At 44.9% G+C, this 27,383-nt stretch overlaps 1 protein-coding gene across 3 annotated transcripts in view; it reads right to left on the bottom strand.

Annotated features, from left to right (window-relative positions):
* LOC141172338 (oxysterols receptor LXR-beta-like) overlaps window positions 1–27,383 on the bottom strand; it is a 47,921-nt gene that overhangs the window by 9,639 nt on the left and 10,899 nt on the right. The window contains exons 2-9 of one of the 3 annotated variants that reach the window (XM_073656437.1): window positions 20,249–20,342; window positions 18,661–18,739; window positions 17,956–18,117; window positions 16,332–16,601; window positions 16,024–16,244; window positions 14,136–14,315; window positions 13,100–13,199; window positions 6,344–6,552 (exon numbers count right to left, since the gene is read on the bottom strand). In XM_073656437.1, the coding sequence (XP_073512538.1) occupies window positions 6,344–6,552; window positions 13,100–13,199; window positions 14,136–14,315; window positions 16,024–16,244; window positions 16,332–16,601; window positions 17,956–18,117; window positions 18,661–18,700 (1,182 nt within the window). In that variant the 5' untranslated portion in view covers window positions 18,701–18,739; window positions 20,249–20,342. Of the gene's footprint in view, window positions 1–6,343; window positions 6,553–13,099; window positions 13,200–14,135; window positions 14,316–16,023; window positions 16,245–16,331; window positions 16,605–17,955; window positions 18,118–18,660; window positions 18,740–20,248; window positions 20,343–27,383 lie in introns of all 3 variants that reach the window. The other 2 variants (XM_073656436.1, XM_073656438.1) reach the window with 2 other exon arrangements.

Here is a 27,383-nt window from a genome sequence, read left to right as displayed (position 1 = left end):
CTCACCGTGGGCCAATATGCCATACGGTTCCGTACCCTTGCTTCCGAGCTTGCCTGGGATAACGAGGCCCTGGTGTCCGTCTTCTGGGAGGGCCTATCAGGCCGGATTAAAGATGAACCTGCCGGTCGGGACATTCCAACCACCCTGGATGACTTGGTGACACTTGCCACCCGGATTGACATCCGGTTCCAGGAGCGTACCAAAGAGGTCACCCGTGAGAGGAAGTTTCCCCGCCTTGCTCCTACTTTCCAGAGACCCATCTCTTCATCTGTAACTCCCCGGGCGCACTCGCCAGAGCCCATGCAGGTCGACCAGACCAAGATGGTCAAAACCCGTCAAGAGTCACGCTGTGCCGAGAGGAGCCGTTTCTACAGTGGCAGTAAGGATCCGTTCCTGCCCAGAGAGGCCGGGAAACGCCTGTGTCTAGGATCGCTCAGAGAGGTCGTCCTAGACAAGAGTAAACCCTCTCCATCTCTGATGCTGTCGGTCTCTATCATCTGCGGGGAGAACCGTTTCTTTGAACTAGCTCAACTTGATTGTGGAGCTGCCGGAAATCTCATTTCTCAGTCCCTGGTAGAGAAATACCGCATTCCCACTAAACCTCTGGCTGAACCCTTATCTGTCGCCTCCGTGGATGGGGGCCTCTTACCGCAAACCACCCAACTCCTCACCGAACCCATAACTCTGCAGGTGGGAATGCTGCACTCTGAGAGCATCTTCTTCCATGTTCTACCTGGACTCTCTCACGCCCTTTTGTTAGGCCTACCTTGGCTCCAGAGACATGCACCCGTGCTGAATTGGCAGACCGGAGAAGTCCTACGCTGGGTGCAGGACTGCCATAAGACTTGTTTAGTTCCTGTTCGTCCTGCTCGTCCCTCTCCTTCTCCAGCCAATCTACCCGGCCTACCGGTCCCTTATTGGTCTTATGCTGATGTTTTCAATAAGAAAGAAGCAGAGACATTACCCCCTCATAGACCATACGATTGCCCAATCGACCTGGTACCCGGCGCTACTCCACCCCATGGGCGTATTTACCAGTTGTCCGCTGCCGAGACCCGGGCCATGTCTGAATATATCGAGGAAAATCTGGCCCGGGGATTTATCCGGAAATCTACCTCCCCGGCGGGAGCAGGCTTCTTCTTCGTTAAAAAAAAGGATGGTTCACTCCGTCCCTGTATTGACTATAGAGGTCTTAACCGGATCACGGTGAAGAATAAATACCCCCTTCCGCTCATTCCTGAATTATTTGACCGTCTGAGGGGTGCCAGAATCTTCACCAAGCTGGATCTCCGTGGGGCGTATAACCTGGTCCGTATTCGTCGGGGGGATGAATGGAAGACGGCATTCAACACCCGGGACGGCCACTATGAATACCTCGTAATGCCCTTCGGCCTCTGTAATGCTCCCGCAGTCTTTCAAGAGTTGGTCAATGACATTTTCCGTGACCTTCTCTACTCCTGCGTGGTGGTGTACCTGGGCGACATCTTGATCTTCTCTCCGGATCTTCCCACACACCGGAGGGACGTTCGTCAAGTCCTGCTCAGGCTCAGGCAAAACCACCTCTACGCAAAATTTGAGAAGTGCCTCTTTAAGCAGACCTCGCTTCCATTTCTGGGCTACGTCATCTCCCAGACCGGCCTACGAATGGATCCTGAGAAACTTTCTGCCATCCTGAAGTGGCCCCGACCGGAGGGGTTGAAGGCTATTCAGCGGTTCCTGGGCTTCACCAACTACTACTGCCTCTTCATTCCGCACTTCTCTTCCCGGACTGCCCCTATCTCCGCGCTCACCCGTAAGGGCGCTAGTCCCAAAGAATGGCCGCCGGAGGCAGAGGAGTCCTTCCTTTCTTTGAAACAAGCTTTCTCCTCCGCTTCTGTGCTGCACCGTCCGGACTGCAACAAATTCTTCTTAGAAGTAGATGCTTCCTCCTCCGGAGCCGGAGCGGTACTCACCCAAAAGTCGTCATCCGGGAGAATGGTAACCTGCGGCTTCTTCTCCAAACTCTTCTCCTCGTCTGAGCGCAATTATTCTATAGGAGACCGAGAATTGTTAGCCGTTAAGTTGGCACTGGAGGAGTGGCGTTACTTGCTGGAGGGTGCTCTTCATCCGGTAATAATTTATATGGACCACAAAAACTTGGCTTACCTCCAGAGTGCCCAAAGACTTAACCCGTGCCAGGCCCGGTGGTCCTTGTTCTTCGCCCGCTTTGATTTCATTTTTCATTTCCGACCGGCAGACAAAAATATCAAAGCCGATGCCTTGTCCCGATCCTTTCTGTCCTCCGATCTTGAGGAGGAGCCAAAGCACATCATCGACACCACCAAGGTAATGCAGGTGGCCCCCGTGGATCTGAATCGTCTTCCACCCGGTAAGACGTTCGTGACAGTACCTGATCGTGAGAAGGTTCTGCACTGGGGACATTCGTCTAAGCTAGCCGGCCATGCTGGCCAAAAGAAGACCCTCCAGCTTATTACCCGGCATTACTGGTGGCATGCCCTGCGCAAGGAGGTAATAGACTTTGTCTCGGCCTGTGCGTCCTGCGCTCGCAACAAGGTTCCTAGACATCTGCCAGCCGGCCGCCTTCTGCCTCTTCCCGTACCTGCTGCCCCGTGGCAGCATATAGCCATGGACTTTATAACGGATCTCCCTGTCTCTGCTGGTTGTACGGTCATTTGGGTGGTCGCTGACCGCTTCTCTAAGATGGCTCACTTCATTCCCCTGCCGGGTCTTCCGTCTGCATCTGGAGTTGGCTAAGGACTTTATTCATCATATTTTCCGTCTCCATGGTCTTCCTCTCCACATCGTGTCCGATCGAGGGGTCCAGTTCACCTCTCGCTTCTGGAGAGCCACGTGTAAACTGCTGGGGGTCACCTTGGACTTCTCTTCTGCTTATCACCCACAGTCCAATGGTCAAGTAGAGCGGATCAACCAAATTTTAACCTGTTACCTCCGGCACTTTGTTAATGCCCAACATTCCGACTGGGTGGATCTTTTACCGTGGGCCGAATTCTCCTATAATAATCACGAGAGTGAATCCTCTTCCAAATCCCCGTTTTTTACAGTCTACGGTCAAAATCCCCGGATCCCGTTTCCAGTCTCCACCTCCGTGGACAACCCGGCCGCGGAGTCTCTTGCTAGCAAATTCTCCTCCATTTGGGAGAGTACCAGATCCGCACTTCTTCAGTCCTCCGAGCGGATGAAGAAACAGGCTGAAAAAGATGTCTGGATCCGTCCTGGAGATAAAGTCTGGCTCTCGTCCAAATATGTCCGGCTCAAGATTCCTTCCTACAAGTTAGGGCCCCGGTTCATCGGCCCACTGGAAGTTATCAAGCAAATCAACCCGCTGGCCTATAAATTGAAACTCCCGGCCAACTTGCGGATCCCCAACTCCTTCCATGTAGCTCTCCTCAAACCCGTGGTACTTAACTCTTTTTCCAAGTCTACAGGTACGCCTCCTGCTCCGGTCTCCGCTGAAGACGAGTTTGAGGTAGAGCGCATTCTGGCCATCAAGAGGGTAAGAGGAAAGACCTTTTTTCTAGTGGATTGGAAGGGGTTTGGTCCTGAGGAGAGAACATGGGAGCCCCGGGAGAACATCCATGCCCCGCTCATCCTTGATAAATTTCTCTCTGGCCTAAGAAAGGGGGGGGGACTACAGGGGGGGGGGTACTGTAGCATCGGCGTCTCTGCCCCCTGCTAGGCAGAGACGCCGTTCCCCTCACCTCTCTGCTCCGTGCTCGGCGTCCTCCTCCCGCGCTGCTGGCAGCGCGCGCTGCTTCCCAGGCACTGTGCTTAGGGCGCACGCGCGCTCCCTCTCAAAGGGGCCGCGCGCGCCGTCCTAAGGAGTCCCCGGCCAATTGCCGGAGGATCTCCCATATATAAGGCACCTCCTCCAAAATGGAGGCGCCCGAGCAAAGTTGTTTGCACTGTGTATTCCTGTGCTTCAGCCCTCAGGTCCCGCTGCTAGCTTGACTTCTCGTCCTGCCGGCCAGCCTGTTATCCGCCAGTTATCTGCCTGTCACCTGCCTTGTCTGTCAGCCCGCTCACCTGGGAGCGCCCGCCAGTTACCTGTCAGGTATCCGCCTCGTCTGTCTGCCCACTCTCCTGGGAGCACCTGCTTGCTTTCTGCCTGGAGATCCTGCCGTCACTTGCCGTGACCTCCTGCCTGTCTACCCAGAGACTGTCCCCGTCACTTGCCGTGACCACCTGCCCGCTTACCCAGAGACTGTCCCCGTCACTTGCTGTGGCTACTTGCTTGCCTTCCCTGGGAGTCACCCGCTTCCTTACAAGGACTTCCCCTTTGTATTGCAGCTCAGAGGTTCCACCTCCGGGCCCCGTTACAAGCATACATACAGGGATGAGGCATGAGGGGGGTCATACATACAGGGATGAGGCATGAGGGGGGTCATACATACAGGGATGAGGCATGAGGGGGGCCATACATACAGGGATGAGGCATGAGGGGGGCCATACATACAGGGATGAGGCATGAGGGGGGCCATACATACAGGGATGAGGCATGAGGGGGGCCATACATACAGGGATGAGGCATGAGGGGGGTCATACATACAGGGATGAGGCATGAGGGGGGCCATACATACAGGGATGAGGCATGAGGGGGGCCATACATACAGGGATGAGGCATGAGGGGGGCCATACATACAGGGATGAGGCATGAGGGGGGCCATACATACAGGGATGAGGCATGAGGGGGGTCATACATACAGGGATGAGGCATGAGGGGGTCATACATACAGGGATGAGGCATGAGGGGGGCCATACATACAGGGATGAGGCATGAGGGGGGCCATACATACAGGGACGAAGGGGGCCATACATACAGGGACGAAGGGGGCCATACATACAGGGACGAAGGATGAGGGGGGGGGCCATACATACAGGGACGAAGGATGGGGGGGGGGCCATACATACAGGGACGAAGGATGAGGGGGGGCCATACATACAGGGATGAAGGATGAGGGGGGCCATACATACAGGGATGAAGGATGAGGGGGGCCATACATACAGGGATGAAGGATGAGGGGGGCTATACATACAGGGATGAAGGATGAGGGGGGCCATACATACAGGGATGAAGAGTGCCATACATACCAGGAAGAGGAATGAAGGTGCCATAAATACCAGGAAGAGGGATGAAGGTGCCATACATACCAGGAAGAAGGATGAAGGTGCCATACATACCAGGAAGAAGGATGAAGGTGCCATGCATACCAGGATGGTGGATTGGGGTGCCATGCATATCAGGATGGGGATGAGGACCACATATAACAAGAAGGAGGGGGTCATATATACCAGGATGGGGGATATTACCCCTATAACAGTGTCAGCAGCAGACCCCTACCCCTTAACAGGGCATCATGACCACATTTTTTGCTTACATTTTACATATACTGAAGGTGGTTTTTGCATTTATCTACTGATGGTAGTTCTGGTGCCATATTCATGTACTGATAGTGGTTCTGGTGACCTATTTAATTTACTGATTATGGTCCTGGTGTGGTATTTCTGTACTATTGATGGCTCTGGTGTTCTATTTATGTATGGATTATGATTTTGTTTTCGTATTCATGCATTTATGATGGTTCTGGTGATTAATACAGCACCAGAATCGTTATCACAACATGAATACATCACCAGTGCCATCAGTAGTATATGAATACAGCAACAGATCAACCATCACTACATGAAGTGAAGTCACCACAACCACCATCAATACAGGAAGACTACAGCAGAACCACCATCAGTACATGAATAAGTTATCAGAACCACTATCCATAAATGAATATGGCACGAGAACGACCATCAGTTTTGTTGAAAACTGTTTGTTGCATGCCAGACATAAAAACCATAACACGTATATCTTTATCTACAGTGGGGCGTCTATTTGCTTTGCATTAGGATATCCAAACCTTGGGCACCTTAACTGAAACCAAATGATATTATCTGCTTAAGGCACCAAAATACCTTATCCTGACCATGGCACCACTTCTCCAGGTGTGTAGCACTGATGTAATGTCGATAGCGCCGCAGCCAATCACTCAACTCAGCGGTTCTAAGCAGCTTGCGCCGTTAACTTAAGACAAAGCTGCTGAGCTCAACGAGCTGATGTAGCGCTGTAGACATTACATCAGCACTGTAGACAATAACAGATACCGGGAGCAGCGGTGATGGGCCTGCAGAGAGGGAGTAAAGCATAGTTTAAGAACAAAAAAAAAACTCTGCAGCCGGGGGAACAGCGTTTTTCTGATACCGGAAATGCCGTGAGTCCTGCAGTTGTAGGAAGTGTCAGATCATATTCTCCCGTATGTGGGAGGCCCGTACCCACCTGAGGTCGCTTGATACGAGTATAGGAATGCAGCGCTTCCACGTATGGTAACTGTAGGGTTTCCACAAGCTGGTGGTTCTGCACATTTGGTCGGTCGGCGGAGAAGATATTTATCGCTATGAGGAGGGCGTACTCTGCATCGTCCAGCTGCATCTGCCTCATGCCGCGGGAAAACTCAAATATGGGGTTTATAAACTCCACCTGTAACCCTGGGGACACGAAAGAGAAAAAAAAGTGAAGGGATACAGTTATGGAGCTCGTTCTGGCTCTGCTTGGTGGTGATGTTCTCATAGGATAGGAGAGAACTTGCTGAGATTAGGGTTCTGCGGCTACATTATATTGCTCTCAGGTGGTGATACGGCATATTCCCTTTAAATAGTCTTAAAACATTTTTTTTTCTGTTCACACAGACATACAAGTTCTTGTTTTTTCGACGGACGAGTTGTACTTTTGAATGTCACCATCCATGTTCCCACATAGTGTACTGGAAATGGGGGGGGGGGGGATCCAAATGGAGACAAAAACATAATTCTCACATCTATTGGGAATTGTTTTTACAGTGTACAGTACAGACCAAAAGTTTGGACACACCTTCTCATTTAACCCCTTAATAACATCTGACGTACGAATACGCGTCTGTGCCCTGGGACTTTAGAGCCAGACCCGTATTAGTACGTCATGGCGATCGCGCTCGCGCACACAGGCTGTGCGGGCGCGATCGCCGCCGGGTGTCAGCTGATTGTCACAGCTGACACCCGGTACTATGTGCAGGGAGCGGTCCTGCACCGCTCCCAGCACATTAACCCCCGCGATGCTGCGATCGAAGTCGATCGCGGCATTGCGGGGGCAAGGGGAGGTGATCGGCGATACTCGCCTCCTCTTCCGGCTTCCAGCGCAGTCTGCAAAGGCTTCCCGGGTGTTGCCATGACGACCCGATGTCGTCATGACAACATCCGGGTCACCAGAGAGCAGGAAGATTGCTTGGGCATGCGCAGTGCATCTCCAAGCAATCTTCACACTGTGCACTTCTGACAGCCTTCATGGCATAGGGATGGTGCTTCATTCCTGTGCCATGCAGGCGATCAGAAAAAAAAAAAGTGAAAGTCCCAGAGTGGGACAAAGTAATAAAGTGTATAAACTGTGTGAAAGTGGAAAAAAAAAAAATAAAAATGTGCAAAAATATTATAAAAAAATAAAAAAAATAATACACCAAAAATAAAAATATAATGTACCCATCAATAAATATTATTATAAAAAAAAAAAAAAAAAAAAAAAAAACAATAAAAGTACACATATTTGGTATCGCCGCGTCCGGAACAACCTGACCTATAAAACTGTCCCACTAGTTAACCCCTTCAGTGAACACGGTAAAAAAAAAAAAAAAAAAAAACGAAGCAAAAAACAATGCTTTATCACCATACCGCCAAACAAAAAGTGGAATAACACACGATCAAAAAGACGCATATAAATAAAAATGATACCGCTGAAAACGTCATCTCGTCCCGCAAAAAACAAGCCGCCATACAGCTCCATCAGCCGCAAAATAAAAAAGTTATAGCTCTCAGAATAAAGCGATGCTAAAAAATATTTTTTTCTATAAAATAGCTTTTATTGTGTATAAGCGCCAAAACATAGAAAAATGATACAAATGTGGTACCGCTGTAAACGTACTGACCCGAAGAATAAAGCTACCTCATCAATTTTACCACACGCGGAACAGAATAAAAAAAAAAAAAAACAATTCCTGAATTGTTGGTTTTTGTTTATTCTGCCTCCCAAAAATCGGAATAGAAAGCGATCAAAAAATGTCACGTGCCTGAAAATGGCACCAATAACAACGTCAAGTCATCCCGCAAAAAACGAGCCGTCACATGACTGTCTGCCAAAATCTGGAAAAATTATAGCTCTCAAAATATGGCGATGCAAAAACTAGATTTTACAAAAAATGCGTCTTTTAGTGTGTGACAGCTGTCAGTCATAAAAACCCCATATGATTCTGGCATTGCTGTAATCACACCGACCCGAAGAATAAAGTCGTCTAATCACTTATACCGCACAAGGAACGGCGTCAAAAATAAACTCTTGGGTTAGGATTGGGCTAGGGTTAGGGCTGGGTTTGGGGCTAGGGTTGTGCTGGGGCTAGGGCTGGGGTTGGGATTTTTTTCAAAAGTAAGAAAAAAAGATGACGATATGGCGACTAGTGTTGAGAGCAAGTGCTCGCTACTTGAGTTTGCATCGGGTGCTCTGGTATGCATTGAGTATCGTGGGTATTTGAGTGACATGCTCGAGTCTCTGCCCCATATGCTTCGCGGCCAAAAAACTTTACGGGGATTGCCTGCCATGCACGAGCGATCCCCGCATGTTTTTTTTTGGGTGTCTAATAACCGTGAAACATGCGGAGCAGGGACTCGAGCATGTCACTCGAGCACACGCTGTACATGGTGCATACCTGAGTACCCGATGCAAACTCAAGTAGCGAGCACTTGCGCTCAAGAATAATGACAACTTATTCAATATGATGACCTAATGTAAACAAGTTCTGTGCCGTACCTCTGGGTTCAAAATGTTCACTATACACCTTAATAAAATCCTTGAGGGGTATAGTTTCCAAAATGGGGTCACTTGTGGGGGAGCTCCACTGTTTAGGCACATCACGGGCTCTCCAAACGCGACATGGTGTCCGCTAACAAATTGAATGGAAAATCGGCTCAAATTGTTAGCGGACGCCATGTTGCGTTTAGAGAGCCCCTGTGTGCCCAAACATTGGAGCTCCCCCACAAGTGACCCCATTTTGGAAACTAGACCCCCCAAGGCACCTATCTAGATACATAGTGAGCACTTGGAACCCCCAGGTGCTTCACAAATTGATTCATAAAAATGAAAAAGTTTTTTTTTCACTTTTTCATTTTTATGAATCAATTTGAGCCGACAATTTGTTAGCGGATACCATGTTGCATTTGGAGAGTCCCTGTGTGCCCAAACATTGGAGCTCCCCCACAAGTGACCCCATTTTGGAAACTAGACCCCCCAAGGCACCTATCTAGATGCATAGTGAGCACTTGGAACCCCCAGGTGCTTCACAAATTGATTCATAAAAATGAAAAAGTGTTGTTTTTTTTCACTTTTTCATTTTTACGAATCAATTTGTGAAGCACCTGGGGGTTCCAAGTGCTCACTATGCATCTAGATAGGTGCCTTGGGGGGTCTAGTTTCCAAAATGGGGTCACTTGTGGGGGAGCTCCAATGTTTGGGCACACAAGGTCTCTCCAAACGCAACATGTCGTCCGCTAATTATTCAAGCAAATTTTACAATCAAAAAGTCAAATGGCGCTCCTTCCTTTCCGAGCCCTGCCGTGCGCCCAAACAGTGTTTTTTCCCCACATATTGGGTATCTGCGTGCCCAGGGGAAATTGCACAACAAATTTTGGGGTCCATTTTTTCTTGTTACCCCTGTGAAAATAAAAAAAATTGGGTCTAAAGTAACATTTTTGTGAAAAAAGTTAAATGTTCATTTTTTTCTTCCACATTCCAAAAATTCCTGTGAAGCACCTGAAGGGTTAATAAAGTTCTTGAATGAGGTTTTGAGCACCTTGAGGGGTGCAGTTTTTAGAATGGTGTCACTTTTGGGTATTTTCTGTCATAAAGACCTCTCAAAGTGACTTCAAATGTGATGTGGTCCCTAAAAAAATGGTTTTGTAAATTTTGTTGGAAAAATGAGAAATCGCTGGTCAACTTTTAACCCTTATAGCTCCCTAACAAAAAAAAAATTTTGGTTCCAAAATTGTGCTGACGTAAAGTAGACATGTGGGAAATGTTATTTATTAACTCTTTTGTGTGACATATCTCTCTGATTTAAGGGCATAAAAATAAAAATTTTGAAAATTGCAAAATTTTCGCCAAATTTCCGTTTTTTTCACAAATAAACGCAAGTGATATCGAAGAAATTTTACCACTAACATGAAGTACAATATGTCACGAAAAAACAATCTAAGAATCAGGGGGATCTGTTGAAGCGTTCTAGAGTAATTACCTCATAAAGTGACAGTGGTCAGAATTGTAAAAATTGGCCTGGTCATTAACGTGCAAACCACCCTCGGGGCTTAAGGGGTTAACACATGTGGAATTATATACTTAACAAAAAAGTGTGAAACAACTGAAAATATGTCTTATATTTTAGGTTCTTCAAAGTAGCCACCTTTTTCTTTGATGACTGCTTTGCACACTCTTGGCATTCTCTTGATGAGCTTCAAGAGGTAGTCACCGGAAATGGTCTTCCAACAATCTTGAAGGAGTTCCCAGAGATGCTTAGCACTTGTTGGCCCTTTTGCCTTCACTCTGCGGTCCAGCTCACCCCAAACCATCTCGATTGGGTTCAGGTCTGGTGACTGTGGAGGCCAGGTCATCTGGCGTAGCACCCCATCACTCTCCTTCTTGGTCAAATAGCCCTTACACAGCCTGGAGGTGTGTTTGGGGTCATTGTCCTGTTGAAAAATAAATGATGGTCCAACTAAACGCAAACCGGATGGAATAGCATGCCGGTGCAAGATGCTGTGGTAGCCATGCCGGTTCAGTATGCCTTCAATTTTGAATAAATCCCCAACAGTGTCACCAGCAAAGCCCCCCCCCAGCACCATCACACCTCCTCCTCCATGCTTCACGGTGGGGACCAGGCATGTAGAGTCCATCTGTTCACCTTTTCTGCGTCGCACAAAGACACGGTGGTTGGAACCAAAGATCTCAAATTTGGACTCATCAGACCAAAGCACAGATTTCCACTGGTCTAATGTCCATTCCTTGTGTTCTTTAGCCCAAACAAGTCTCTTCTGCTTGTTGCCTGTCCTTAGCAGTGGTTTCCTAGCAGCTATTTTACCATGAAGGCCTGCTGCACAAAGTCTCCTCTTAATAGTTGTTGTAGAGATGTGTCTGCTGCTAGAACTCTGTGTGGCATTGACCTGGTCTCTAATCTGAGCTGCTGTTAACCTGCGATTTCTGAGGCTGGTGACTCAGATAAACTTATCCTCAGAAGCAGAGGTGACTCTTGGTCTTCCTTTCCTGGGGCGGTCCTCAAGTGAGCCAGTTTCTTTGTAGCGTTTGATGGTTTTTACAACTGCACTTGGGGACACTTTCAAAGTTTTCCCAATTTTTCGCACTGACTGACCTTCATTTCTTAAAGTAATGATGGCCACTCGTTTTTCTTTAAGGCCCTGTCACGCTGCAACGATCCCGACAAAGATACGACCTGTCAGGGATCGTTGATGCGTCGCTATGTGGTCGCTGGTGAGCTATCAAACAGGCAGGCTCCCCAACGATCAGGGGAGCAGCGACATTGTGGAAAGAATCTTTCCACGATGTCCTGCTCCTGGTTACCAGCCTGCTGCTGAAGCAGGAGCAGGCTGGTAACCATGGTAAACATCGGGTTACTAGGGGCACACGCGCACCTAGTAACCCGTTGTTTATCATGGTTACCACTCTGCTACGGTGAGCGGGAGGTTACCGCTCACTTTAGCAGGCTTGTAACCATGATAAACAGCGGGTTACTAGGTGCGCGTGTGGCCCTAGTAACCCGATGTTTATCATGGTTACCAGCCTGATCGCTGCTCCCGCTGGTCACACACAGCGATGTGTGCTGACCAGCGGGAGGGCAACGACCAAAAAATGGTCCAGGACACTTTGCAGCGATCAGCGACCTCACAGCAGGGTCCTGATCGCTGCAAAGTGTCACACATAGCGACATCGCTGGTGAGGTCGCTGTTGCGTCACCAAAACCGTGACACAGCAGCGATCTCGCTATGTGAGACGGGGGCTTTACTTAGAATTTGTATTATGGCAAGAAAAAAGCAGCTAACAGTCTATTCAGTAGGACTATCAGCTGTGTATCCACCTGACTTCTGCACAACACAACTGATGGTTCCAACCCCATTTATAAGGCAAGAAATCCCACTTATTAAACCTGACAGGGCACACCTGTGAAGTGAAAACCATTTCTGGTGACTACCTCTTGAAGCTCATCAAGAGAATGCCAAGAGTGTGCAAAGCAGTCATCAAAGCAAAAGGTGGCTACTTTGAAGAACCTAGAATATAAGACATATTTTCAGTTGTTTCACACTTTTTTGTTAACTATGTAATTCCACATGTGTTAATTCATAGTTTTGATGCCTTCAGTGTGAATGTACAATTTTCAAAGTCATGAAAATACAGAAAAATCTTTAAATGAGGTGTGTCCAAACTTTTGGTCTGTACTGTACATTAGAGAGTAAAAATTACCTTGCAATAGGACTGTACTCATCAGTACGATTATGTTGATACCAAACATGTCCAATTTTTTAAATTATTTTAGTGGTGAAAAAAAAAAAATCTGAAGTTTGCAAAAAAAAAATAAAAAATTGGGTCGTGTTACCATTTTTCGAGGCCCATAACATTTTTATTGTTCGATCGATGGAGCTGTGTGACTGCTTATGAATCGTGGGGCGACAACGTTTTTATTGATACCATTTTGGGATAGATATGACATTTTGATCGCTTGTTACAGCATTTTTTGTGTAATTGCAGGGACCAAAAAAAACGTAATTTTAGCGTTCTTAATTTTTTTTTTCCGTTTATGGTGTTTACCGATCAGGTTCATTATTGTTAGATTTTGATAGATCGGAATTTTCTGAACAAGGTGATACGACATATGTATTTTTTATATATTTTTAAATGGGGGAAAAAGGGGGCTGATTTGAACTTTTAGGTTTTATTTTTTACAGCAGAACTCACCTGCTCGGTGGAAGTCGTCTTTGCTGTATGTAAAATCTTTCAGGAAGGTTATACATTCAGTTTCATGATTGTAACGCCTCGCCGTCTCCAATAACATGATCTGTTGATGAATAAATGGAGGATAATGAAGAGCAGAGGTCTGAAACGTGTCTCACCCGCTACTGAGAAGCTACGGGTCCCAACATACCATGTTCTGTCCAAACATATGACAACTGGGAATATTGCATAGCAATGCGTTTTACTATTTGTACTTCTAGTTACACTTTTACGCACCAGGGGTTGGAGCTAGGGGGTCCACTGACCTGCAATAATCACAAGGAGAAGGGTGGTATAGAGTAACAGGGTATTCGCTCAATATATGGTAGGTTACAAATGTTCAGTGACAGACGTCACTGTCGCCACATAATTTTCATACTGGGCAACTTCAATGGTGGGTGGTCGTCTCAATGAGGTTTCATTGTATATCACACATGTCAACCTCTGGCCAGCGGGCCAAATCTGGCTCACAAGGTAACTATATTTGGCCCGTGGCACCGTCACCCCCCATTATACTGCATGGAGGACTAGGCAGGGGCCATCATGCTGCATGGTGGACTATGTGAGGCCCATCAATCATCATGTTACATTGAGGACTATGTTAGGCCCATCATCATGCTGCATTGAGGACTATATGAGGCCCATCATCATGCTGCATTGAGGACTATATGAGGCCCATCATCATGCGGCATTGAGGACTATGTGAGGCCTATCATCATGCTGCATTAAGGACTATGTGAGGCCTATCAATCATCATGTTGCATTGAGGACTATGTGAGGCCCATCATCATGCTGCATTGAGGACCATCATCAAGCTCCATTGAGGACTATGTGAGGCCCATCATACTGCATGGAGAATAATGTGAGGCCCATTATACTGTGTGAAGGGCTGTTAATAGATATCGAGTTTGGACCACGACTTTATCTAAGTTTCTTTATTTTTGCCCTCTCTGCATTTGAGTATGATGTAAGGTCGCCAGCCAGGACGGCGAGGATTTACCTCAATGGTGGAAGCTTTAAGAAGCGCGATCTGATCCTCTCGAGACAGCTCCAAAAAACCTGGGACCTGTTTGGCAAAATCCACAATCTCCTGCACGGAGATGATGGCTAGCTCTGTGAAGTGTGCGAATCGTTGTTGGCGGGCTTCCCTACTGTTGGGGTCGTTTGCAAGAGGCCACGGCTGAAAAGGAAGAAAAAAAAAAGAAAAAAAAAGAGAGAATATGAGGATAAGGCCCTGAGAAAGAACACGATGCATAAGCTAAATTTAGGAGAGAGGAAAAGAAAGTGCAGAGTCAGCAGCGAGGAAAGAGGACATGAAAGTGATGTAGCCAACAGCCTCTATGGCCGATAAGGCAGCAGCAACGTTTCCCCCTCATTTTCTCAGTATGCTGTAAATACCTGCACTGAGAAATAAAAATTCTTGCAATTACACATATTTTGTTATACACACGTTTATTTCCTTAGTGTGTATTGTAACACCACAAAAAAAAAAAAAGAGGCAAATTGGAAATAATTTCACACAAACTCCAAAAATGGGCAAGAACAAAATTATTGGTACCTTTCCAAAAGTTGTGGATAAACAACTTTGTTTCAAGCATGTGATGCTCGTTCAGACTCACCTGTGACAAGTAACAGGTGTGGACAATATGAAAATCACACCTGAAACCAGATAAAAAGGGGAGAAGTTGAAAGAGGAGAAGAGAACTGTCTGAGGACTTGAGATTCAAAATTATTGAAAAATATCAACAATCTCAAGGTTACAAGTCCATCTCTGGAGATCTTGAGGTTCCTTTGACCACAGTGCTCAACATAAATCAAGAAGTTTACAATCAATGGCACTGTAGCCAATCTCCCTGGACATGGACGGCAGAGAAAAAAAATGATGAAAGGTTGTAACGCAGGATAGTCTGGATGGTGGATAAGCAGCCCCAATCAAGTTCCAAAGAAATTCAAGCTGTCCTGCAAGCTCAGGGTGCATCAGTGTCAGAAAGAACTCTCCGTCAACATTTGAATGAAATGGAAGGGTATGGCAGAAGACCCAGGAGGACCCCACTGCTGAAACAGACATAAAAAAGCTAGACTTCAGTTTGCGAAAATGTAAGTGAGTAAACCAAAATTCCTCTGGGAAAGCGCCTTCTGGACAGATGAGACCAAGATACAGCTTTTTGGTAAAGCTCATCATTCTACTGTTTACCGAAAACGGATTGAGGCCTACAAAAGAAAAGAACATAGCACCTACAGTCAAACATGGTGGGGTTGTTTTTCTGCCTCTGGCACTGGACACCTTGACTGTGTGCAAGGCATCATGAAATCTGAAGATTACCAAAAGATTTTGGGTCGCAATATAGTGTCCAGTATCAGGGTTTGCGTTGTCTTACAGCAGGACAAAGACCCCAAACATACTTCAAGAAGCCCCCAGCAATGGATGGAAACAAAGCACGGGAGAGTTCTGTAGTGGCAGCAATGAGTCCGGATCTAAATCCCATTATACACATGTGGAGAGATCTTACAATTGCTTTTGGGGGAAGGCGCCTTCAAATATGAGAGACCTGGAGCAGTTTGCAAAAGAAGAGTCCAAGATTCCAGCTGAGAGGTGTAAGAAGCTTGTTGATGGTTATTTACTCCAAACGGTGTGCAACCAAATATTAAGTTGAGGGTGCCAACAATTTTGTCAGGCCCATTTTTGGGGTTTTGTGTGAAAGTATGTCCAATTTGTGTTTTTTTTTGTGTTGTTGCAATACACACAAAGGAAATAAACCTGTGTATAACAAAACATGTGTAATGGTGGGTTAGCGCTCAGCAAAAAGATAGTCAGGATCCTAGGATGGTTAGTAAAGTAATTTATAGATGGATCAAATGTCCGGCACACGGCTCAGCGGGGCACCTACCGTTACTTTGGGCTGGTCACTAAAGGAGCGCTTGTTGCACTGTTGCTGTGCGGAGACGAGTTGCTGGATCATTTCTTCTTGCTGGGGTGTAAGCTGTACGACTTCCTGCGTGAGCATGCAAGGACTGGGAGGAATTAAAACCGCAGAGGACCGGACCACATCTTCCTCTTGCTGCTGTTTCCTGATCTTTTTGCTTCGGATTTGCTCTTCAGAAAGCACACCTAACAAAGTGAATGAAATTAATGGAAATAATCACAAAGTATGACAGTGAAGCTTCCAGGCCACCAACCAAAACTTCTGCCACTTACACTGTTCCCGCATGCCGGCCTCTTTGCATTTCCGTAGCCGGCATTCCTGGCACTTGCGACGCATGTACATGTCCATCTGGCATTTGCCATTGTTCTTGCAGGTATACTTGGCATTTTTTATGACACTGCGCCTGAAGAAGCCTTTACAGCCCTCGCAGCTCAGCACATTGTAATGAAAGCCAGAGGCCTTGTCTCCGCACACGCTGCACACCTCATTGCCCAGCATCTTGGGTGCAGGACCCTTCTTTCTTTTACGCTCCGGCTCCTCTGTTGGTAAAGAAAATAAAATACTTTATATTATGAGCTAGAATGGTGTATTTCTGCCACCACTTTCATCTTCAGGACATTTTCACCCACAGCAAACATTCACCTGGCAGAATGCAACTCTGAACAATCATTTTAGCAGACCAAATCATTCCACCCTCCAGCCATTCCACCCTCCAAATCCGCACCCTCCAAATCCGCACCCTCCAAATCCGCACCCTCCAAATCCCCACCCTCCAAATCCCCACCCTCCAGCCACGCCCACCCTCCAGCCACGCCCACCCTCCAGCCATGCATATCATGATCAAAAGCCGTCTGCTTGAAACTTTCATTTGATAGTCCAAGAAAGATCTAATCTTTAAGAACATTCTAATAATGTTCCCAGAAAGACCATTATCTTTTACCTTGTGTCACTGAACATATGATGCCACAGTCTAAAAGGCAAATATGGACTGAAGTACATATGGCTTCAACAGGGAAATGATCGTTCACCAGACAATCATTCATCCAGCCATCAACTTATTTCCATCTCATGTCCATGGCCATCTGTAGCCTGAGCAGCATTTTAGTTTTCTAATCAGCAGTAAGCGCCTCAGAGCTGTTTTTCCTACCGTAATGGGAGATTATGTCAGCCATCGAGAAAGGGATGGACAACGGTGTTGGGTAATCCACAAACAAGAGGTAAAGCATCTGCTCCTGTCTGAATTACTAACAATTTTAATGGAAAAATATATGACAGAGTAACGCAAAAGTATAATCAGATTTGTAATTTTTTACTATAATAGAGTTTAGTTATTTCTGTACAACACTGTGTCAATAAGTTACTGAAAGGGCTAAAAATCACTAGTTGTCCATGCAGAATAAAGATTCTCAAACAACGACTTAAAGTTAAAGTGTCACTGCACTTTTAGAAAACTTTCAGAAGTTTTATTCGGTGGGGATCCAGGTGCTGAGACTACACCTATCACTAAAATGAAGGAGCAGAAGTGCTTAGATAAGCACAGTATATGGGGTCCATCCCCAGTATTGGGGCAGAACACCATTTGATTCAATGTCGTCCTGCAAAGACTTGGAGAGAAACATCCACGACATGCTGCCACAGTCACCTGAACGCTGCGGCGGTCCTATGACATCCAGACGGTGCAGTCATTGCTCCGTAGTTGGCGCCGACCACCAGAGTGGCCAGCGCTGGATCCGGCGGATGCCAAGATTGCCTTTCCTGGCTCATTCAACACACCCAAATGTTAGCCACACACCCAATGGTGATGGCCTATGCTAAAAAAGTGGACCCCCAATAAAACCAAAGCTTCAGCAACAACTTTATGCCTTAAAACTTGACCGCATCTTCTGGGACACTTACCAGCGCTGTGCGAGGAGCCTTCTCCATCTGTGCCCAGGATTTCATTTTCGTTGGGTGCTGAGGAACTTTCTTGAGATTCTGGCCTTTCCTCCTTTATGTGCAACTTAATGGAGCTGGCAGAATCCAACAGTAACGTATCCGCGGGGTGAAAGGACTCTCCATCTGTCCAGAGAAAAGACCATTAAAATGTCTCCTGGGCTTCTCCTTTACCTTCACATTACTTTTTGGCAGAAAATACTATTGCACATAAATATGTCCCTATAAAACCTAAATATTTGAGTTTTCGGAAAACTTTTATCCCACCATCTTCATTTTGCTTTTTTTTAAAAAAAAAAAAAAAAAAAAAGCACAAAAACTTTGTTTTCTTTTCTCACCCTCTCTTGGTTCCGTGCAGAGTCTCCGCCACTGCTCCAAATGTAACGTCACGTCTTCAGCGCTGCAGTCAATCGGCAAGCTGTGCACGGCTTGTGGCATCAATTGGGCCAGAGACGCTAAATTCAGTGATTGGCTGCAGTGCTGTCGACGTGACGTCACCGCTGCAGACAACAGACACTGGGAGCAGCGGCAGAGATTCAGCAATGGACCCCACAGAAAGGGAATAAAGAACAGTTTGGGTTTTGTTTTGTTTGTTTTTTAACCAGGAGACATAGGTTTTCGAAACCAGTAAAGCCCCTTAATCCAACGGAGATCAACCAGGTCACTTACCGAGTGAAACATCAGAGCCATTGACAGCCGTGGCTGACATATTTGGTCAGGCGTCTCCAGGCATCTTCCAGGCCAAACACTGTAGAGAACACATAAGCCACCAGAAAACATTACTCACACCTACTCACTTGTTAACCGCTATGCTGCAATTGACCTCCTCTGCCCAACTATTTTAACCGCTTTCCTCCTGGGTGATTTTTCATTTTTGAGCTTCCACGCCCCCTCCTCATTCTTTCAAGAAATGCAATATTTTTAATCCCGTTTACATAGTCGAACGAGGGCTCATTACCCAGCACCGTGATTCTTCAGGTAAGTATGATTACAAACATCTTTTTTCAGTGGTTAATAAAATTCAGAAGTTTGTGAATAAAAAAAGAAAAATATATACTGTATATATAAAATTGGTTTCAGTTTTCCATTGAGGGCTTGATTTTATTTTTACATGGGTGGGGAGGGGAGGGGGGGGGGGCTGATGTAATTTTTGATCACTCAGTTTAATTCCATTTTTTTATGGGGGAGATGTAACTTAACTGAAAAACTCCTATTCGAGTGTCTCTAATTTTTCTTTACAGCTTTAAGCATGTATGTTAATTTAGATTTTGACAAGATTGGACTTTTATGGACATGGCAACACTAAACAGTTTTTTTTTTTTATTTCTTTGCCTTTAGATTGGTAAAAGGAGGGCTGAATCAATCTTATTTTTTTAATTTAATTGTTGAAAATTATTTTTTTTAAAGTCCCTATAGGGGACTTTAACTTATGATTGTTTGATGTGGAGATGGCAGAAACTGGAAAAGGGTGTTGCGCTTCAGTAGCTGCCTGACTGCCATGATAAGCCATTGGCACCCAGTGATCTGGTCACCGGAAAAGACGGTTAGTGGAGAACGGGAGTCCAAGCATGTACACGCAACAAACAGTTAATTGCAGCATCTAAGTGGTTAACCAGTGGCAATCTGAACTAGTGCCAATCATTGCCATTAGAGGCAGGTGCTATGTATGGAGCATAATCCATACTCCAGCATACACGTCCTACGTCAAGGTGGTATTAAAGGGATGTACATTAATGATCAACTGGATCATTGATCAGTGTGGGTCCTACTTGCAATCCCCATTCTTTTTCAGCAGAATTTGAATGGATAATCACAGTGCTGCAGCCAGGGAAAATCACTGAACACAAGTTCCAAATCCCCTTTTCTTGGGTGCTAGAGGTAGTATCTACGCCAAATCTGACAATTTTCACTTATCCATTGAATAAGAGAATTTATATAGTTTGAAACACCGCTTCTATATCTTCCTCAACTCTATTCCTCTTGCTTACTGCTGTTGGACAACTGGCTGCAGCAGGAGCCTCCACCTAAAACACGACAAACCTATTCCTAAGCCTGCCCCGACTGCTCTACTACTCCAGAACCAAAAAATGGAAGGGATCAGGAGGAAATACTGGCGTTCTCTACAGGATTTTATATGGAGCGGTTCGTTCCCGGAAGGTGCAGACTTAAGGTTTTCTCCCATCTACTTTCATCATACATTTCTATGCTTAGTATTCCTTGAAGTCAAAAAAAAAAAAAAAAAAGTCCATATACATACCACCCAATGTTCAGCGGAGGAGCGTTGTATTGGAAATTTAAGTCTTATTCCGCCAGAGCTGTCAGATACTCGCTCTTGTCTTCAGCTCTCGAATCTACAAACAAAAAAGTATAGAAAAGACTTACTTAAAAAAAAAAAAAAAGGTTAGTACCCGAGCCACAAGGGTCTTGTCTGGCATCCGAAAATAAATGGAGTGTTTCCCAATCAAGTTCCTCAAATCTATAAAGGGAAGACGACCGAGCCTGGCACATGATGTAAAACAGCAAACATCCCAAATGTTTACAAATGGCCGGTTATCAAAGAAAAAGAAAAAAAAAAAGTAATTAAAGATGTATTTCTGAGGCCTTGGAACGACAAGTTCTGGCCTAACGTGTCCTTGGCATCGCCAAAAAAAATTCCAAGTTTGTTCAATTAACAGCGAGTTATTCTGAATTAAAAAAAAATCCCGTTTTGGGAAGCGGCCAGTTCTCGTTATATGGATGCACTTATCAGAGGGGGGTGAGGAAAAACAAAAATGCGCCCAAACCTAAAACATCTGCAGCGTTATCGTGCGCTCCACCCACGACAACCATTGTAGGAAAGAGTCCGGTGAGAACTGATTTCTCATTCACACCGTACTTATAAGAAACTACTACCACCATCCTCTATAAAAACGGGCTTTGCCAGGTGAATGTTGTCCCAATTTTTCTGATGTTTGCAACCTAATTGCAGCCATTTTTCCTTGTCAATCAAACTTCAGCTCCAAAAATGACACCCTCCTGCCCAAATATGTCAATCATATGACGTTTCTTACTGACTCAGACCGCCGACTAGGAGGCTGGACCCCAGGAGGATCAGTCGCATTCAGTGCGGCTAACCTCCAAGTGGCCATCAGCCACAGCACCGGGGCAGAATGTGATTGAATTTAGGACATCGCTTATTGAAGCCGTTTTCATCGTTTTTAAGACTGAAGGTAGACTTAAAAGAGGTATGCCCATCTCCAAGAGCCTATCCCAATATGTAGTAGTAGTAATAATAATAATAATAATAATAATATTATTATTAGCAAATAGCTCAGATTAGAAATGTAGTATAGTTCTTCTGATTTTCCATGTCACTTACCCCATGTGCAGGGCATTGCAGTAGCTTAGGTATTCATGGCTACGACCGCTATCAACTATCACTATATGAATAAAGGTAACCATGAATACCAAAGCTACTGCAATGCCCTGCACATGGTGTAAGCCACATAGCAAATCAGAAGAACTAAACCATTTATAATTGGAGGTGCTTGCTAATGTTATTACACATACTATATATTGGGATAGGATCTTGGAGATGGGAATATCTCTTTAATTCCATCTAGTTCACCCTGTAGCCTAACACATTGATCCAGAAGGTGGCAAAAACCCTATGGGGCAGACACAAATCGCTCAATATTAGGGGAAAAATTCTAAATTCCTGGATCAACGACCCATCACAGAATCTAGTGGCCAGAACCTGGAATAATTATGTTTATCAAGAAAGGCATCCAGCCCTCATGAATTTTAGTAGTGAATCAACTATTACAACATCATATGGCAGAGAGGTCCATAATCTCACTGCTCTTACTGTAAAGAATCCATAATCTCACTACTCTTACTGTAAAGAATCCATAATCTCACTGCTCTTACTGTAAAGAATCCTTAATCTCACTGCTCTTACTGTAAGGAATCCATAGTCTCACTGCTATTACTGTAGAGAATCCATAGTCTCACTGCTATTACAGTAGAGAATCTACATCTGTGATTATGACTAAACCTTCTTTCCTCTACACTTAGAAGATGCCTCCTTGTCCCTGTCGCAGTCCTAGGTTTAAAAGCATCATTATACAGATCTCTGTACTGTCCTCTCATATATTTGTACATTGTAATAAGATCATAAGATCTAAGCCTTCGTTTTTCCAAACTGAACAACTTTGAATTTGCTAACCCGTTCACCCATTCCCTTAGCAAACTATGCTCTCGTCATGAGAATCGCTGCCTTTTTTTAATGCATCCCATTATTTTATTAGCCTTGGCAGCAGCTGCCTGACACTGGGCACTATCTGCAGGATAGAAATATCAACCGTGCACATCTCGTACAGGAAGTGTCAGATGGCGATAATTTTTACACTGATTTTTTTTTTAATGTGCAAACTATTCATCAGAATCAACATAAAAAAAGTTAATTTTTTGTGGTCAGGGGCAATAATTCACATAGGACCCTAGGAGAGAATAAAAAGGGAGGCTCCAAGTCAAGTAATCATAAGAGAAAATGCTTAAAATTACAATAAGGAATAAAGGTGACAACGTGCTGTCAAATCATTAAAGTGTCACGGTCGTTTATTTTTTTTAATATATCAAATAATACACATGAGAATAAGAAACTGTGTAATAGATCTTGTCAGAAAAATCTGCTTCTGTCTCGTCCTGGACTGATCTTTCATTCTCAAAACACGGGTAAAATCTGGGAATACAGATTTTCCCATTACTGAGATAGATGACAGTTGGTGCTCATGAAGTTCTATGGAGAACTGTAACTGTCATTTCAGGATAATGTATGTGCCAGTTTCTAGCTTCATAGCATTTTTAAAGCACCAACTGTCATCTCCTATGTCAGCAATAGGAAAAATCTGTCGTCCCTGAATACTGATTTTACCCCTAAACTGAGAATGAATGATCAGTCCAGGAGGAGAAAGAATCCGATTTCTCTGATGAGATATATTACAAAGTTTCTTCTTTTCGTGTGTATTAATTTTAATAAAAAAAAAAAAAACACAACAACTGCACTTTAAAAGGGACTATGTCACATTGTACATACAAGTCCTGCCTGCGGGCAGCAGGTTATAGAGCAGGAAGAGCTGAGCAGACTGTTATATAGGTCTGTACGGGAAGGTTCAGTATAGCTGGTCATTGAAAGCCCTGCTTATTCTGGGTTTAGAAGTCCGGTGGGTGGTCTCATCAGTTTCAGAATGCGGAGAAGACTGTCAATCATTGATTAAGACCGCCCACTGGACACAAGCCAAGAATGAGAAGTCATAATGAATGACAACTCAAGCCTCCCATCCGCAAAAAAATAAATAAAATATAATAATTAAATAAAATAAATAAAACTAAATATTAAATAAAATATATTGTTATATTTTATTATTAATATGAATAAAAATAAATAAAAGTAATCAAATAAAAAAATACTATTACAATAAAATATTAAGAAAAAATATAACATCAGTTTTTCGTACAGTTCCTGACATATTATAGACTAGCTATACAAAGACACTGGGTCAGCAAGGACTTCAGCTGGACAACCAGCAGAATTGTGAATGCAGCTCTAGACTATAATGATTAAGTTCCCACGATTACCGTAAATCTTGATGCTGAATCTTTTCGATGCACAAAAAAAAGCAGCGTCTTACAGTTTCAGTAAAGTGGATTTGAAGTGTTTGAAATCCGCAACGTATCAATTTCACTTGCGGATACGCTGAATTTTTTGTGCAGATTTTCCCCATACAATTGGATTAGATGCTGAAAATCCGCAGGTAAAAAAAAAAAACAAAAAACGCATAAAATCCGCACATGACGATCAATAAAAGTCAAAAGCTAAATACCAGGAAGTATCAAAAACAGAAACGCCAAAAAAAAACACGCAAGTAACCGAATTTACCTAAGGCTTTGTTCACATGCTGCTTTTTGTTTCTGTGTTGTGTTCTGCAGCCAAAATCTGCTCTCTTGGCAGGAAAAATGCTACCCGTTTCAGCGTTTTCATTCCGGTTTTTGAGTGTGTATTACATGCGTGATTTGTGTACAGTACATGTTTAATAAAGTTAGTTTTATTCGCCAAAAATACCGCTGTATTTCTTCTTGTTCACTTTCTCTTTGCTTTCTACGGACGAAAAAAAAAAACGCTGAAAAACTTGACAAGCAGATTTCAAAAACCCTGCAGTGCTCAAATTCGGTCAAGAGAAAAAAAAAAAACAAAAAAAACAAGCGCATGCATGAGATTTCTGAAATCTTGTAGCTTTTGCTGGTACTGGAAAAAGCAGCTTTTAATTTGCAGGAAAAAAAAAAAAACTGCCAAAATGCAACCCTAATGGGTGTAGAAAATCTGCATCAAAGACTCACCAAATACTCATTGTGGGAACTATCTGAAGGTTCAAATCTGCACGTAAACTAAAAAAAATATATATTTATATATATTATATACACATACACACAGGTATATATTATACATGTACATACACAGCATGTAGTGCAGGAGATTTCCGAACTCTCATTCGATTTGCTAATACTGTAAAGAAGCAAAGTGTGAACAAGCCCTAATGCAAAGTGTAAATTATAAATCTGAGTGCTAACCATGATTAAGCCTAAAGCCAGGCTACCCTCCCTCCACGTCATCCATATACCTTCTTAATACTCATGGCTGTAATCAGCAGACGTTAGAGGCGACATGAAGCCTTGGGGCAAGTCACTGTCCTCCGGTGATTACTACAGATCGCCATTAGCTCCTCCATCTCTCTGCTATTCCTCCCTAATACACAGATGACCGGCAGTAACCTCTGAACACTTCCTGAAATCATCGACTACACAAGATTATCCAGCAGTCCGGGTTATGCTGTGCACCATCCTATGATTCACAATATCTGTTAGACAAAGACAATGAGCAAAGTCCACGAGACACGAGGACTAGGGGACTCATTCTCAGCAGTGATGTGCAGGAGGTGGCGTCTGTTGCGTTGCACAATGTGTATGTGAACTGTGGTGACCATGTGGTCTATAAGAGGTGACAAGTGGGTAAACCTCTGCACCCTGGATGACTAGATCCACAACACATCACTGCTAACAAACGTCACTTATTACCGGGAGCAGGAAGCCTTCACTTTTCTTGTGGTCAATGTAGTATCAAACCAGGTCCATTCAGAAAGTCCCATTTTCTTTGGATTGGTTTTATGGCACATGTTTGCTGTGGTTTTTTCAAAGTCAAATTCCACAGTTTTGGTCAACGTACAGTACAGACCAAAAGTTTGGACACACCTTCTCATTTAAAGAAATTTCTGTATTTTCATGACTTTGAAAATTGTACATTCACACTGAAGGCATCAAAACTATGAATTAACACATGTGGAATTATATACTTAACAAAAAAGTGTGAAACAACTGAAAATATGTCTTATATTCTAGGTTCTTCAAAGTAGCCACCTTTTGCTTTGATGACTGCTTTGCACACTCTTGGCATTCTCTTGATGAGCTTCAAGAGGTAGTCACTGGAAATGGTCTTCCAACAATCTTGAAGGAGATTTTCTCTTCCTTTCTTAAAGTTCTCCTGCACAAAGCTAGTACTGGTATTGTAACTCATATCTACTCTATTTTCACCCCACATTGAGTTCCCCAAAAGTCTACAATATGTGACTTTTACCTTCGATGGAGCACAAAAAACAGGATATCAAAAATACTCATGCTGACAACCACCAACATGATCACCATTACTGCCTAAAGTTGTTTTGCATTTGACGCAAGGAGACTTCTTGCTGCTGTAATCCGATTATCTTTTTTATTTTATTTTAAATCCTCTGTTTTGACCCCTTACCATGTCTGACCAAATTATACAGAGGACGCTGTGGTCCCTCTGCGAGAAGCGTCCCAGAGGCGGGCCCTCTGCGAGAAGCGTCCCAGAGGCGGGCCCTCTGCGAGAAGCGTCCCAGAGGCGGGCCCTCTGCGAGAAGCGTCCCAGAGGCGGGCCCTCTGCGAGAAGCGTCCCAGAGGCGGGCCCTCTGCGAGAAGCGTCCCAGAGGCGGGCCCTCTGCGAGAAGCGTCCCAGAGGCGGGCCCTCTGCGAGAAGCGTCCCAGAGGCGGGCCCTCTGCGAGAAGCGTCCCAGAGGCGGGCCCTCTGCGAGAAGCGTCCCAGAGGCGGGCCCTCTGCGAGAAGCGTCCCAGAGGCGGGCCCTCTGCGAGAAGCGTCCCAGAGGCGGGCCCTTTTTAGTACAGAAAATCCTGTACCCTTGCAATTGTAGGGAAGGCCCCCTAGGTACTTGCATCAGGGGGATTAAAAAGTGGGATTGCAAAACTGCTGACTCTCTAGAGCCTCAGATTATCTTGGCCAGATTACCCACATCAACTCTATGGTTACTTAGTAAAATCTCCTAGATAAAAAAAAAAGGTGTGGGGTAATTTCTAAACGCTCACTTCACCCGTCCACTTCCCTTCATTCAGATCCTCTCCCGTGGTCCGGTTGAGCTTGATGGGCACGTGTCTGTTTTCAGCTGTACTATGAAAAAGTTCATGCAAATGGAAGCATCACAAATGTGTAGAGTAGTACGAAGGAGTAATAAGACGCTTGTTAAAGTCTCTATGGGCCCATATTAGACCTGTATAGGCTTGTTCCATCAAATGCCGTATTACAGATATTCTCCCCTAGAAGCACCATCCGTCCGCCATCTAGGACACGGGCTGATCATAAGTGGTTTTCACTGTTGGGATCTCCTTACATTTCTCATCTGCAGGGAAATTGTTCTTTGAAGGTGTTCCATATTTCTTGGTTGATTTCCAGGGTGTCTCTACAGAACATTAAGATCTGCTTGTGCTGTGTAGACATGGCTCCTTGTGAAGAGACTCACAGATGGCGTTGCACCAGTCCTGGCTAATCATTCCGAGACGCAGGAAGGTAAGAGATTCGCAGGTCTCCAATCTAGCCAACAGGTACCCCTAACCTGGACCGGAGTCCCTTGAAATGATCCGCTCATCTCTACTCCTTACTTGTACTGCATTTATACATGATATCCCGGTACGTATATTTCATAATTTATCCCATCATACCAAAGAGATGAGACTGGATCACTTGAGACTATTAGCAAAGGCTGCACCTCCTCCAAAACCACAAGGTATCTCATCACTTACCCAAGTGTGCCCTTATTAGTTACAAGCAGATCAATGGGGGTCTGAGTCATGAGACCCCCACAAATTGCTCAAAACGGTGCACGGCTAAGACGACAAGAGCACATAACTTTTGCCAGAGCGCCCACACACATTGAGGTATGGACTCAATAGCGAGCATAGACACCCGTAGCCTCCTGAGCTCTGGGACACTTCTCGGGAGGATTAGGGTGAGGCTTGATCGGTGGTGGTCTCAGGATCCATACCCC

The sequence above is a fragment of the Phyllobates terribilis genome, unplaced genomic scaffold, assembly GCF_046119375.1.
Source record: "Phyllobates terribilis strain yellow unplaced genomic scaffold, ASM4611937v1 Scaffold_12__6_contigs__length_324123572, whole genome shotgun sequence".
Classification (NCBI taxonomy): Eukaryota; Metazoa; Chordata; class Amphibia; order Anura; family Dendrobatidae; genus Phyllobates; species Phyllobates terribilis.
The sequence above is the reverse complement of the archived record's forward strand: the minus strand, read 5'-3'. Positions and strand labels throughout refer to the sequence as shown.